The 15035-nt window shown below is 38.5% G+C and overlaps 1 protein-coding gene and 2 non-coding genes across 3 annotated transcripts in view; all 3 read right to left on the reverse strand.

Annotated features, from left to right (window-relative positions):
* Positions 1-15035, reverse strand: part of FBXO28 (F-box protein 28) — a 33597-nt gene that overhangs the window by 16298 nt on the left and 2264 nt on the right. The window contains exon 2 of the mRNA XM_038542887.1: positions 5388-5497. Coding sequence (XP_038398815.1) covers positions 5388-5497 — 110 coding nt within the window. The remainder of the gene's footprint in view (positions 1-5387; positions 5498-15035) is intronic.
* LOC119872770 lies at positions 1311-1417 on the reverse strand. The gene has a single exon (XR_005362788.1). It is a non-coding gene; the product is annotated as a U6 spliceosomal RNA (small nuclear RNA).
* On the reverse strand, positions 4541-4613 carry TRNAM-CAU. Its single transcript has one exon. It is a non-coding gene; the product is annotated as a tRNA-Met (tRNA).

The raw sequence follows: 15035 nt of genomic DNA on the forward strand, positions 1-15035 counted from the left end.
CCAGTCTCCACTCGACCCACTGGGAAGGTACCAATACCACCAATTTTGTAGACGTCTTGGAGAGGCAGACGCAAGGGCTTATCAGTTGGACGAGCTGGTGGCAGAATGCAATCCAGGGCTTCAAGCAGTGTGGTTCCGTTGGCATTCCCATCTTTACGGGTGACTTTCCATCCCTTGAACCAAGGCATGTTAGCACTTGGCTCCAGCATGTTGTCACCATTCCAACCAGAAACTGGCACAAATGCTACTGTGTCAGGGTTGTAGCCAATTTTCTTAATGTAGGTGCTGACTTCCTTAACGATTTCCTCGTATCTCTTCTGGCTGTAGGGTGGTTCAGTGGAATCCATTTTGTTAACACCAACAATTAGTTGTTTTACACCCAGTGTGTAAGCCAGAAGGGCATGCTCACGGGTCTGCCCATTCTTGGAGATACCTGCTTCAAATTCACCAACACCAGCAGCAACAATCAGGACAGCACAGTCAGCCTGAGATGTGCCTGTAATCATGTTTTTGATAAAGTCTCTGTGTCCTGGGGCATCAATGATGGTCACATAATACTTGCTGGTCTCGAATTTCCACAGGGAGCTATCAATGGTGATACCACGTTCACGTTCAGCTTTCAGTTTATCCAAGACCCAGGCATACTTGAAGGAGCCTTTTCCCATCTCAGCAGCCTCCTTCTCAAATTTTTTGATAGTTCTTTTGTCGATCCCACCACATTTGTAGATCAGATGGCCAGTAGTGGTAGACTTGCCTGAATCTACGTGTCCAATGACGACGATGTTGATGTGAGTCTTCTCCTTTCCCATTTTGGTTTAGGTTTAGCGGTGGTTTTCACGACACCTGTATTCTGGCGGCAAACCCGTTGTGAAAAAGCAAACTTTTATTTTTTAAAATGTTTTTAAAAATGATTTTTTAAAAAAGATTTTTATTTATTTATTCATGAGACACACGCAGAGAGAGAGGCAGAGATATAGGGAGGGAGAAGCAGGCCCCCTATTGGGAGCCTGCTGTAGGACTTGATTCCAGGACCCTGGAATCATGATCTGAGTCAAAAGCAGATGCTCAACCACTGAGCCACCCAGGAGCCCCTAAAAATGATTTACTTACTTATTTTAGAGGAGGGGTGGGTAGGGGCAGAGGGAGAGGGAGAGGAATCTCAGACTCTGCACTGAGTGCAGAGACTGACACAGGGCTTGATCTCACGGCCCTGAGATCATGACCTGAGCCAAAACCAAGAGTCAGATGCTTAATTGACTGAGCCAACCAGGTGCCTCCAGCTCCCTTTTAAACTTTTAGTATTTTTTTTTTTTAATATGGAACACTTCACGAATTTGGGTGTCATCCTTGCGCAGGGGCCATGCTAATCTTCTCTGTATCGTTCCAATTTTAGTATATGTGCTGCCGAAGCGAGCACTTAAACTTTTCGTTTTATTGTGAAATAATTCACATATAAAAACCACTTTTAATGTGTATAACTTCATGGTTTTTAGTATATTCACAGAGTTGTGTACCTACTACCACCATTTAATTTTTTTAAATTATTTTTTATTTTTTTAAAGTTTTTATTTAAATTCCAGCTAGTCAACATACAGTGTAAAGTTAATTTCAGGTGTACAACCCAGTGGTTCAACACTTCAACACAATTATCCAGTGCCCATCACAAGTGCCCCTGCCAACCCCTCTCACCCATCCCCCCCACACTTCCCTTTCAGCAACCATCAGTTTGTTCTCTACATTTAAGAGTATATTTTTTGGTTTCCTTCGCTCTCTTTTTTCCCTTTGCAAGTTTGTTTTGTTTCTTAAATTCCATATATGTGGGACACGTGGGTGGCTCAGTGGTTGAGCATCTGCCTATGTCTCTGCCCTTCTCTCTGTGTCTCTCATGAATAAATTAAAATCTTAAAAAAAAATTCCACATATGCATGAAATTATATGGTATTTGTCTTTCTCTGACTTATTTCACTTAGTATAATATTCTCCAGCTCCATCCATGTCATTGTAAATGGCAAGATTTCATTATTTTTTATAGCTAAGCATTATTCTATGGAATAATGTAATAACATTTGTAAAACTATATATATATAATAGAATATGTGTATATACTGCATCTTCTTTATCCATTCATCAGCTGATGTACACGTGGACTGTTTCCACACTTTGGCTATTGTAGAAATGCTGCTATAAACATTGGGGTGCATATATCCCTTTGAATTAGTATTTTTGTATTCTTTGGTCAAATACCTAGTAGTGTAATTACTGGATTGTAGGGTAGCTCTATATTTAACTTTCTGAAGAATTTCCAAACTCTTCTCCACAGTGGCTGCACCAGTTTGCATTCCCACCAACCGGGCAAGAGGCTTCCCCTTTTTCCTCATCCTCACCAACACTTGTTGTTTCTTGGCTTGATTTTAGCCATTCTGACAGGTGTGAGGTGGGGTCTCATTATGGTTTTGATTGGTATTTCCCTGATGATGAGAAATGTTGATTATCTTTTCATGTGTCTGTTGGCCGTCCGCATATCTTCTTTGGAAAAACGTCTGTTGCTGTCTTCTCCCCTTGCCCCTTTTTACAGTAGGCTCCACACAGGGCTTGAATTCATTACCCTGAGATTGAGAGTCAGATGCTTAACTGACTGAGCCACTCAAGCACACCTTCTGCCTGTTTTTAAATTGTATTATTTGTTTTTTGGGGTGTTGAATCTCATAATTTTTTTAAGATTTTATTTATTTATTCATGAGAGACACAGAGAGAGAGAAAGACACACACACACACACACACACACACACACACACACACACACACGCAGAGGGAGAAGCAGACTCCATGCAGGGAGCCCGATGCAGAACTTGATCCCGGGACTCCAGGATCACACCCTGGGCCGAAGGCAGGTGCTAAACTGCTGAGCTACCCAGGGATCCCCGAATTTTATAAGTTCTTTAAATATTTTGGATACTAGCCCTTTACCTGATAGTCATTTACAAATATCTTCTTCCATTCTGTAAGTTGTCTTTTAGTTGTGGTGATTGTTCACTTTGTTATGCGTAAGCTTCTGCACCACTTAATTTCTAAACATCTTTCCTATCACAAAACGAAAGCCCATAACTACTTTGAGTCACTCCCATTCCCCAGCCCTTGGGAGCCACCAGTGCATTTTCTATTTCTATGGATCTGCTTATTCTAGACACAGCAGGTAACTGTGGAGTTGTACAGTACGTGGCATTTCGTGTCTGTCTTCTTTCATGCAGCAGAGTTCTTAAGCCTCATCTGTGTTGTAGCATGTATCAAGGACTGCATTCTTTTCTGCTGCCCACAAATATTCTATCATAGAGACATACCATCATTTTGATTATCCTATCATCAGGTGAGGACTGTTGGGCTGTTTCCCCTTCTGCCTGTTATGAATAATGCTGCACAGAAGACATATGTACCAGCTTTTTTGTGTGGCTGTACTTCCATTTCTTTTGGCTATATACCTAGGAGTGAAACTGCCAGGTCATATGGTAATTCTATGTTTAGCCTTTGGAGCAATAAAGTGTTTTCCAAGGTGGCAGAACCATTTTATAACCTCACCAGTAATCTACAAAGGTTCTGATTGGTCCACATCCTACCTAAGATTTTTTGTCTTCTTTCCTTGGGCCATCCTAGCGGGTGTTCAGGAGTATCTCTGTTTCTATCTACAACACCTTGGTGACCACTGATGTTGAGTATTCTGTATTTGCTTGCCTCCAGTTTATCTTCCTTGGAGAAATGTCTAATTCAAGTCCTTTGCCCACTTTTAAACCAGGTTCTGTGTCTTTTTACTGTTGAATTCTAAGAGTTCCTCACACGATCTGGATGTAAGTCCCCCATTGGGAAGACGAGCTGTAACTATCTTCTCTCCTTGTGTAGGTTGATCCTTCGCTGGCATGATGTCATTGTCTGAAGCACAGAAGTTTAAATTCTGATGAAGTCCCATCTGCCTACTCTTCCCTTTTGCTACTCGTGCTTCTGGCGTCACAGAAAAGAAACCATTGTCTAATCCAAGTTCATGGAGGTCAGTACTGTTTCCATGTAAGGATTTAAGGTATACCCTGACACACTTTGGTCTATAGTCTATTTTGAGTTGATCTTTGTAGACAGTGTGAGGAAGGGGTCCAACTTCATTCTTTCACAAACAGACACCCAGCTGTCCCAGCATCATCTGTGGAAAGCATTATTCTTTCCCCTATGAATTGTCAAGACATCCTTATTGAAAATGAACTAACTAAACATGTAAGGATTGGTATTCTATACTCTCATCTATTTTCTCTGCAAAAAACACAGTTAGGATTTTGACAGGGATTGCACCGAATGTGCCTATCAACTTGAGGAGAACTGCCACCATCACAGCATGAAGTCTTCCAATCCATGACCATGAAATGTCTTTCCATTTAAGTCTTTTTAAATTTCTTTTATCAATGTTTTGTAGTTTGCAGTAGACAATTCTTTTTTTTGATAGTCATTATACTTCGTGATGGTATTGTACATGGAATGGTCCCTCTTTTTTAAGTAAGCTCTATGCCCAACGTGGGGCTTGAACTCACAACCATGAGATCATGAGTCACATGCTCTCATGACTGAGCCAGCTAGGCCCCTCCCTTCTTCCCTCCCTTTTCAGAGTCTAGCTGACACACAATGCTACCTTAGTTCCTTAGTCTCAGATGTACAACAGTGACTCAACATCTCTATAACCTATGTCATGCTCCCTACAAGGGTAGCTGCCATTTGTCACCATACAATGCTATTCTAATACCACTGACTATATTCCCTATACTGTACTTTTCATCCCCATGACTTTCTCATTCCATAACTGGAAACCTGTACCTCCCACTCCCCTTCACCTGCTCTCCCCATCCCTGCATCCTGGAATCATCTTGTTTTCCGATCATTTAGTGTGAGTAAACATAATTATACAATTCCTTTTTGTATATTGATCTTATGTCTTGCATCCCTGCTGAGCTTGTTTATGAACTCTAACAGAAGACTCCTTATATATATGATCACATATATGTGAGATCATGTCATCTATGAAGAGAGAACACTAATTCTTCCTTTCTAATCTAATCCTTTCTCATAATGCCTTTTATTTCATTTTCTTGCCTAACTGCCCTGGTTGGTTAGAACCTCCAATAAAATGCTGAATAGAAATGGTGAGAGAGGATAAACCATAGTCAAAATCACTTATTGTGATCCAAGTACCCTCCCTATACAAACATGGGAAACCATTTAAAATGTAAGCTTACCCAGATTAAAAAAACAAAAACAAAAATAACAGGGCATCCCATGTTGGGTATAACCATTACTTAAAAACCAAGAAACAAGAAAATTCCCATTTGTAAATTATTGCCACCACTAGCCCAACATACCTTGGAAGTTGTGCTTTAACTTGTTTCTGACATAGATTGTGGTATCTCTCCACTTTTAGAAATCCCTGATTCAACATTCTCTGGCAGACCAAGTCCATTCTTTTACAAACCTTTGGGCAGCAGGAGGAGAAAGAATTTTAACATGTAAATTCAAGTAAGTAACAATTAACTTAAGACTCCTGTTGGCTGAAAGTTCCCTGTGCCAGTTTGCTGTCTGAATCTCTCAAACAGTACATATGATATATAGATGGCACAAAGATTAAGAGGTGAACCTCTCATACTTTATAACTCTTGCAACATTACTTTAAGAAATTAATACTATGTGTAGGCAAGGAATACTTTACCTTTATATTAGGTATTTGTTCAATGTTCTGAATTTATCCCCATTATCATGGTCAGAAAATGTATCCTGAAGATCAGTAAAACAACAAATTCAAAAGGTTTTTAATGGGTTGAAAATAGAAAATTCTCTTTTAGCTCAAAAGTATATTCAACCTTTCACCAAGTTTATAGGACCTATATAATAAGAATTCTTATTCTACTAGTCAGGGTTAAGTAGAGAGTTACTCTATACTATATTCTCTCATATCCTACATAATATAAAATCTTTTAACATATGGAGCAGAATCTCGACTATTTTGTATCTTTAAGGAATACTGGTTTTTATACAGTAAAAGCCCAGGATTGTAAGTCAGAACACCTGATTGTGAGCCTAACTTTTACACATTCTTGAGCAAGTCAGCTACCATTGGAAAGCCCGAGTCAGCCTTCTATATTACTGTATCTGAGGGCTATCATTAGGGTTAAGGGCAACAAGACATGCTAAAGTCACTTTGGATAAACTCTAAAGTACTCTCTAAAAATTGTTAAGTAAATTGTTTAACTTAGTACTCATTTGAAAATTTTGCTCCACTGGTGCTGTATTTCTGAGACACGCCAGTTATCTTTGTTATCTTAATGAAACCCAGTGCACAAAATCTGTTTGTTTTCTGATGGCTGAGAATTTTGCAGTGACTCAGAGTCATCAACTTGAATGTTAGTTCTCACTGTATAGGTGTGGATGTTGAAAGTGCAAGACACTGAGATAAATCTAGATCAAGGCCAAAGCGATTAGATGGGGGTTGTCATATGCTTCTATCTCTCACAGCACCCAAGCACAAATGCTTGACAAATACTTGTTGAAACTGAAATGCTGATGAAACTCTTGATATGTTTGCTTTCTCCTGAGAATACACAGATAAAGATTCTGGGAAACAGGACTGAAGCTAATGAAGGCTATAATACTCTAATATTAAACACTATGTACTTCCTAAATCATAGCATGCCAAAGAAATGGCATTAAGGAAAACACTTCTTTTCCATTTGGAAATAAAAATATAGCGAACTTTTAGTAATGAAACTAAGAGTAATTCCTAATAATTGATATTTTAGAATAAAGCGGGATCTACTTCTAACTAAACTCAACCAGCTGTTAACATATAGTCAATGTCTATTAAAAAATTACAATAATAAGACCAATACATATTAACATAAACTTTAAACTTTATGTTTTTTAGAAATCTCTACACCCATTGTGGGGCTTGAACCCACGACCTCAAGATCAAAAGTCATATATACTCCTTCACCTGAGCCAGCCAGGTGCCCCAACATAAATAAAGGAAAAAAAAAAACAACAACAAAAAACTCTTCTAAAACAAAATATTTAGTGAGTTACATTTTTGGAAATCTCTTTGATATGTAGAGTTTTATAAAACAGAAATGAAATCACCATATCTGCTTCTGCATTCAATCTACTGAAGTATTACCTTAGAAAGTTCTAAGAAACAATACACAAGCACACATTTCATGAGTTATTGGTATGCTGACATCATCACATGTCACAGAGCTCCTGGAAAGCTCCATTGTCCACTTGTGAAAGGTGGAAATAACAACTTAGAACTACAATGAAAATACTTCCACGTTTATTATGTTATTGAGGGAAGGAGGAGGTATGTCTACATGTGTGATGAGAGGGAATACAGTAGACTAAATTCTCCTCTTTCACAGAAGAAAGTCAACAGTTATCAAAATAGCATCAGCCCAAAGACTTGAAAGTGGCACCTCTGGGGAATAAAAATTGAGGGCTTTAGAAATAATTTTGTTGTTGCCAGATCTGTTTTACATGAAGCACCTTTTAACACAATCTGGTAGGAAACACTTCTTGTCTTTGTGAGCTATGCAACCTCTTTGGTAATTTCTGAGATGAAATAAGAAATAATTTTTTAGCAGCAAATTTATAGAGAAAAAAATTAAGGTCAGATATTATTGTAATACTTTCCAAGTTACTCCCTATATTATTTCATTTTTATACTAGCATTTTGTTGCACCAAAACTACTAAGTGCTGGGATGTATTCTGATAATCTAGAAACTCACCTAGTGTCTAAGTACTGAGCAGTATGAGTACTGGCTGGGTGATGAGAATGTGAATACATAATCACATAAGGTCAGCCAAGGAAGCCTTCACATGATACAAGATTTGAATTACCTTCGCAAAGAGGACAGGACTGCTAAGTTAGAGCTGTGACCCATGCAAAGGCACCGAATCTGGAGTGAATAAATCACTGGCAAGCAAACTACTACTCAGGATAGATCAGGTGTGCAGGCAAAGCTGAGAATAAAATCTCCCATATTTTGAGCAGGGAAATCAGATGGTAACTTAAAGATCACCCATTTTTGGAAAGATCTCGTATGGGGACAGCTGGTCATTTTCTGTAAACACTATAAAATTAGGACTAAATATGTGGTTCCAGAAATTTCACACCAGGATAGCCGAAATCAATGGAGATGAACCCCCAAATGAACAAGCATAACGTAAGAAAATAAGGGCCTATAAAGAGTCTCAACTAACATTGCTAAAAGCTGGTAAAAAGAGAAAATGGGAAGTCACAGACAAATGAAAATGGCACCACAAAAGCTGAAGTCAGAAATATTTGTAGCATTAATCAATATTATTGTAAGAAAAGAGCAGCATATAATTTGGTGTTCTTTCTTTCCTGGATGTTCAATAGCACTGATAGACCAATAGCACAAAAACAAAGATACAATAGATCATGTATCTTTGTTTAGAATCCAGAAAGCAGTAAAGTGACCCCTGGAAAACAGAAGCAATTGACCCCTGAACAATACAAATTTGACCTGCAGGGTCCACTTATAACATGGAATTTTTTGGATAAATATACAGTCCAGTTCTGTAAACATATGTTCTTTTTCTTATGATTTTTTTCTCCAGCTTCCTTTATGAATATAGCATATAATACATAGAACACACAAAATATGTTCATCAGTTATTTATGTCAATAGTAGGCTGTTGGTGGATTTTCAAATGCACAGGGGTCGGCATTCCTAATCCCTGCATTGTTCAAAGGTCAACTGTACACTAATTTTCCCTACAGTAAACAGTCTAATGATAGCTGCTGCTGATGTACACTAACTTGCAATGCAAAATTATCTCATTTAAAATGTAGCTTTATATCTATGGGTATTTAAGGCTGACAGGAAGAAATTTTATTTCCCTAGTTATTAAAAATACAACAAAAATCCTGGCAATTTGGTCATTTACCCAAGGCAATAAAATAAATTCTGGAGTTTAGCACACAAAGATGATGACTATGTCAAAAACTATCATTGTATTCAGAGATCAGCAAAAACAGACACTTATCAATCTAACAGGGAGCTCATAGAATACACATCAGTGTCCAGTGGAAAGTTTAGTCTGGGTTCCTCTGGCACTGCTGTTCTAGTTAGAAGAGATGTAGTTTTTCCTTGTTAAATACTTGGAAGATTTAAAATGTCACATTTACCCTTTTCTTTTTTTTTTTTTAAATTTGAGTGTCTGTTCTTTTTTTTTTTTTATATTTTATTTATTTATTCATGAGAGACACAGAAAGAGAGAGAGAGAGAGGCAGACACACAAGGCAGAGGGAGAAGCAGGCTCCATGCAGGGAGCCCGACATGGGACTTGATCCCAGGTCTCCAGGATCATGCCCTGGGCTGAAGGCAGCGCTAAACTGCTGAGCCACCTGGGCTGCCCATGTTTACTCTTTTCCGTCACTTTCTAACGTAAGTAGTAATGAAAATTTTTCTTCATTTTGTTTAGGAATCTTTTTTGATTTTTGTGCCATTACAGTCCTTAACAGTGCAAGACACACTTGCCACAAATTTGTGAAACCTGTACTTCTCTTGTTAAACCTAATCTTGGTATCAAATCTGTTGATTCTAAAATGCGTATTTTTTCGTATTTTAACATCTGACATCAGAATGGTCTTATAATTGGCAGCATTTCTTTTTCAGATAGCTTAGATGCTGTGAAACATAAAAGGGTGGACTTCTTTGATTTTGTTTAAGATGCTGTAGAGACTTTAAGATGTTACCAAATTCAATAAAAGCTCTTCTGGGGGGAAAAAAAAGGCACTGCTAAAATATTATACATACAAGTTGATCAAGATGCATTCTGATTTCAAAAATGTTAATACTTGAAATTATATCTTAGAGTCAAGGAAATACTGTAATGGAACCAAATTTTTCATGTATTTATTTAGTGCTCTACATTTCTCCAATGAATTAAATACTTGATGTTTTTCTCCAGTTAATCCAGAAGCTATTATCAAAGACTAGGCTGCTTATCAATAACCCTCAAACTGGAAGGAACTTAAGACAACAGAACCTTGTCTTCCTTTGTCAATCAAATTATTCAGTGGCCACAGTTAAATTAAGAATTTAGGCTTTTAATTAGTATCTTTTTAAATTTTGTTATCTGCAGCTCTATAGACCGAAATAATTAATCCTAACTATTCTCAACTGATTACAGTCTAACACTGCTGCTACAGAAAACTGTTGGCCACGAGTCTCAAGTAGGACTTCTTGAGGCAACATGAGATTTTAAGGACACCAGGGGGTATTCTTACTACACAGCCAAAGTTCAGAGAGATGGCACTAGACCAAAACCTTTCTAGAATCCTTTCAAAGTTCAAAAACTAGAAGTCAATCATGAGAAAACAATCAGACAAATGTGCATTGTAGAACATTTTATAAGCCATCTGCCCTGATTCTTCAAAACACCAAAATCTTGAAAGAATGAAAAAAGTAGGGAGAATGTTCTAGGTTAAATGGACAAATATTTTAAGGGCAGCCCCGGTGGCACAGCAGTTTAGCGCCGCCTGCAGCCCAGGGCGTGATCCTGGAGACCCTGGATCGAGTCCCACATCAGGCTCTCTGTATGATGCCTGCTTCTGTCTCTGCCTGTGTCTCTGCCTCTCTCTCTATCTCTATGAATAAATAAATAAAATCTTAAAAAAAAAAAAAAGAGAGACAAATGTTTCATTAGATTCAAAACCCTATCCCCCACCAAAACAAACAAAAAACCTACAAAGACATTTTTAGGATAACTGAGAAATAAGAATATAAAATGGAATGTTAAATCCCTGGGAAGTGATAATACTGTGATTATACAAAGGACAAAATGTCATCATATTTGCATTTTACTTTTAAATGGTTTAATGAAATAAATAATCTGTGTGAAGGACACACAACACACGTTTAGAGAGAGAAAGAATGAGCACATAAGTAGTGAGAGCGCAATGTGGCAAACAGTTAACGATGGGTGATAAAATCTCTTAAACAATTCTGTCTATGTGGTGTGGACTGTTTATAACACCACATACAGAGAGACAGTTAATTATCTGCAGGTAGAATTATAACAAATTTTAAGACTCTTAACTCTAAGAAACAAATTGAGGGTTGTTGGAGGGGGGACAGGGTAACTGGGTGATGGGCATTAAGGAGGACACACAATGTAATGAGCACTGGGTGTTGTATAAAACTGATGGATCAGGGGATCCCTGGGTGGCTCAGAGGTTTAGTGCCGGCCTTTGGCCCAGGGCGCGATCCTGGAGTCCCGGGATCGAGTCCCACGTCGAGCTCCCGGCATGGAGCCTGTTTCTCCCTCCTCCTGTGTCTCTGCCTCACTCTCTCTCTCAAATAAATAAATCTTTAAAAAAAAAAAAAAAAATAAAACTGATGAATCACTAAATTCTACCCCTGAAACTAATACACAGTATATGTTAACTATATTGAATTCAAATTAAAAAAAATAAAAATAAATTAAAAAAAGAGTTATAACAAATCTTAAATTCTCTGGGTATCGGGGATCCCTGGGTGGCTCAGCGGTTTGGCGCCTGCCTTCGGCCCAGGGCGTGATCCTGGAGTCCTGGGATTGAGTCCCACATCAGGCTCCCTGCATAGAGCCTGCATCTCCCTCTGCCTGTGTCTCGGCTCCCCACTCCTCCCTACTCATGAATAAATAAATAAAATCTTAAAAAAAAATTCTCTGGGTATCCTCCCTTAGATATTCACTTGGAAAGAAAATAAAAATTTCTTTTAATATTAGCCTGAGCAAAACAATTAGGAAGAAAAGCCTTTTCCCAGGATTTCTATACTACATCTTAAAAGCCAAATAGAACAGCTTTTCTGATTCTGTTTTTGATGATCTGTACCATTGTTTTCATTAATATGGGAGTGGAATGATGGTTACCACGCAGCCTGATGCACTACTGCAAATGGCTACCTTTATTACATACTAACTTCACATCACTTTTTCAATTTTCATTCCCATTAAAATGGTCTTAAGTTAAAAAAAAATCCTAATCTCTTCTGTTGAAGGTAAATATGAAGCAGTGCACTTTCTAGCACTACCATAATCTATACAGAAAATACACTTATTTCACAATGACACTTATTTTCTCTCCTTTACTTGGAATACTGCTGTTCTTAAGAATATTTCATTTACTTAACAAATACTGAGTATTTATACTGAATCATAGACTACAGAAGGCCACTGGAATTCCTGATGAAATGGAGCCTAAATTCAGTGCCCAACTGGCCCCTCCAAAGACAATTCCAATAAAATCTGTAAGTACAACCATGTTGCATGGGAACTCGGAAGTACTACCCAGTCAAGTGCAGAGAAGAGCCAAAGAGACTTTTCTGACATACTGACACTTGAGGTGTATCCTCAAGGTACAGATCTGTTCTAGAAGGAGAGAAGGGGAGGCTGCAGAAGCAGCAGCACATGCTCCCAGAGGCCTAGGATATTTGGGAAACTCAACAGCTTGATGATGCCTGCTTCGATCAAGCTTAAGTACAAGATGGTAGAAGTGGGTGATTGGAAGAAACCTCTATCAAAGGTTATCTTTTGCTCCTAGTCTCAAAAATTGTGAGATTGGATCATATACATTGGCCATCCTTTGAAGCTAGGACCTTCTCCCGTCCCAAAAGAATCTGTGCTGCTCTGCTGAACAGAGTATGCAGGTGCCTCTGGTCACTATTAGGAAATAATGATGAGTTAAGTGGTGGAAGCTGTTTAAGATCCCTACTTGCTGCCCCCTTGCAAAAGGTGTCAACCCTGGAGGTTCTCAAAATAGTTTCTTAAATCTGGTCGGTCTGAGAAATAAAAAAAATGTAGAACATTGCAGGGGGTGGGGGGGGGGGTAGAGTCTGAACACTAATCTAGGACATCTGACACTTCAAACAATCGCCTCATAGTTCTAATTAGTCACCCTGCTCCAATCGCTTCACTACATTATACGTCATTTCTTTTCTGCTGGGAATGCTCTCTCTCCTTTACTAAGGATAAACGGGATAAAAACTCATTATCTTGAGGAAGCCTCTCTGATTAAATGCTCCCGATTAACCTCAACGTTCTTTTATTTCTTATCTTTGCAGTTGCCATCCTGGTGCTTTCTAAGTTTGCTCAAGAAGGGGTGTGTGTCCATTGTCTTCATGACACTGTGGACAAGGTTACTGATTGAATCCCTTCACTTTAGGACTAGAATCTGTAGGAGAAAATGAATAGTCCCCTAAATATCATAATCTCCTACCTGTAAGTACCTGTTAATAAAATCAACTTAATGATGCAATGGTGGGGAAAAACCCCACAAATCAACAATACAGAGAATACATTCTCCAATAGGCTGCAACAAAGAGCTTTGGTTCTCAAAGTGTGGTCTAGGGACCCCTGGGATTCCCAAGATCCTTCCGAGACTCTGAGGCCAAACTATTTTCATAATACTAAGACGTTACTTACCATTTTTACTCTCGTTCTTCCATAACATTACAGTGGACCTTCCCAGTAGCAGCATGACACCTAACAGTTTTTCTGACAGCTAACAGAGTATGTGTTGTCTCTTCCTGTGTCTTCTAGGATTTTCTAAGGTAAGCTTATAGGGTCCTCAATAACTTTTAAGAGTGTAAAGATGTCCTGAGGTTAAAAAAAATTTCAGAACTACTGGCAAAGAACAAGAGATATGAGGAAGACAGCTTGCCTATTAAAAAAAGTAATGGTTTCTCATTTTCCTTCATATTTCCTACCAATCAACCTTCTCTATAAAACTGTCCCACACATTTGTGTTTTTTAAAAGAGATTTATGTATTCATGAGAGACCCAGAGAGAGAGAGGCAGAGACGTAGTCAGAGGGAGAAGCAGGCTCTTCACAGGGAGCCCAATGCAGGACCCAATCCCGGACCCTGGGATCCCAACCTGAGCCGAAGGCAGTGGCCCAACTGCTGAGCCACCTAGGCATCCCTGTCTCACATATGTGAACAAAAGATGTAAAAGGAACTATAAATGGGTAACATATTTAACTTGCTAGAGTGCTCTAGAGAAATATCTTGGGATGAAAGTACATATGTATTTTGTTACCTACCAGAAAATTTCATTCTAGATAATGAGCAAGCCTTCTGAATTTAACCCTCAGTCATATTTATGTCCTAAACCACTAATAGGATTCTATTAAATTTATAGGAGCTCCATTCAAACCATACAGGAAGAAATTTGATAGGATCCCTGTAAAACAGCTTTTAAAACGCCTCCCACACTCATTTTTCAGTGAGTGAGAACACTGTGCTCACAAAGTCAAAGTCAAACACTCAAACTTGGCTTAGATTTACTCCCTAACTAGGGGTAGGACCTCACTTCTTAACCTTTGCCATCGTCAAGGGGGCCTAGGTGACAGTCTAACGCTGCATCAGCACAAATCTGTCTGATTTACGGGAAAAACAACTCAAAGTACAAGTTTTGTCACTTCAAAAGCTGTGTTCTGCCAAATAATTTTAAATACGATTAAATCTTTAAAGAATTACTTCTGTGTAACCAGGATTTCTAGGCTCTGGGTACATTTTTGTAGCAATAGTCAATGGGAGGAAAAACGGCCAAACAAACCAACAATTCAATAAGGGATCTGGACAATCCCTTGGAAATAACTAGACTGGAGAGTCAAATTTCAATTATTCATGGCAACAGAAAGCAAAGACTATCATCAACTAAATGCACAAAGCAGAAAACTGTTATTTTAGCAATTTCAACTGAGGGCAAATCTTTTAAAGAAAATACAGAGTAATAAGTACATGGTTTGTGTGCCTGTCCTCAAATTTTGGTGCTAACCACAGTTTCAATTGAGGTCCTAGTGAGGCATGTAAACCGGGAAGAAAGAAAAGAACCCAAACATCCAAACAGTACATAAACTAGATCATCAACCACTAAGCAGCTGACATTTAGCTTTATGGAAACTAATTCTATTCTTAATTAATATCACCCTCTTCCAAGCATGTCCAGC

This window comes from Canis lupus, chromosome 7, assembly GCF_011100685.1.
Source record: "Canis lupus familiaris isolate Mischka breed German Shepherd chromosome 7, alternate assembly UU_Cfam_GSD_1.0, whole genome shotgun sequence".
In the NCBI taxonomy this organism is placed as follows: Eukaryota; Metazoa; Chordata; class Mammalia; order Carnivora; family Canidae; genus Canis; species Canis lupus.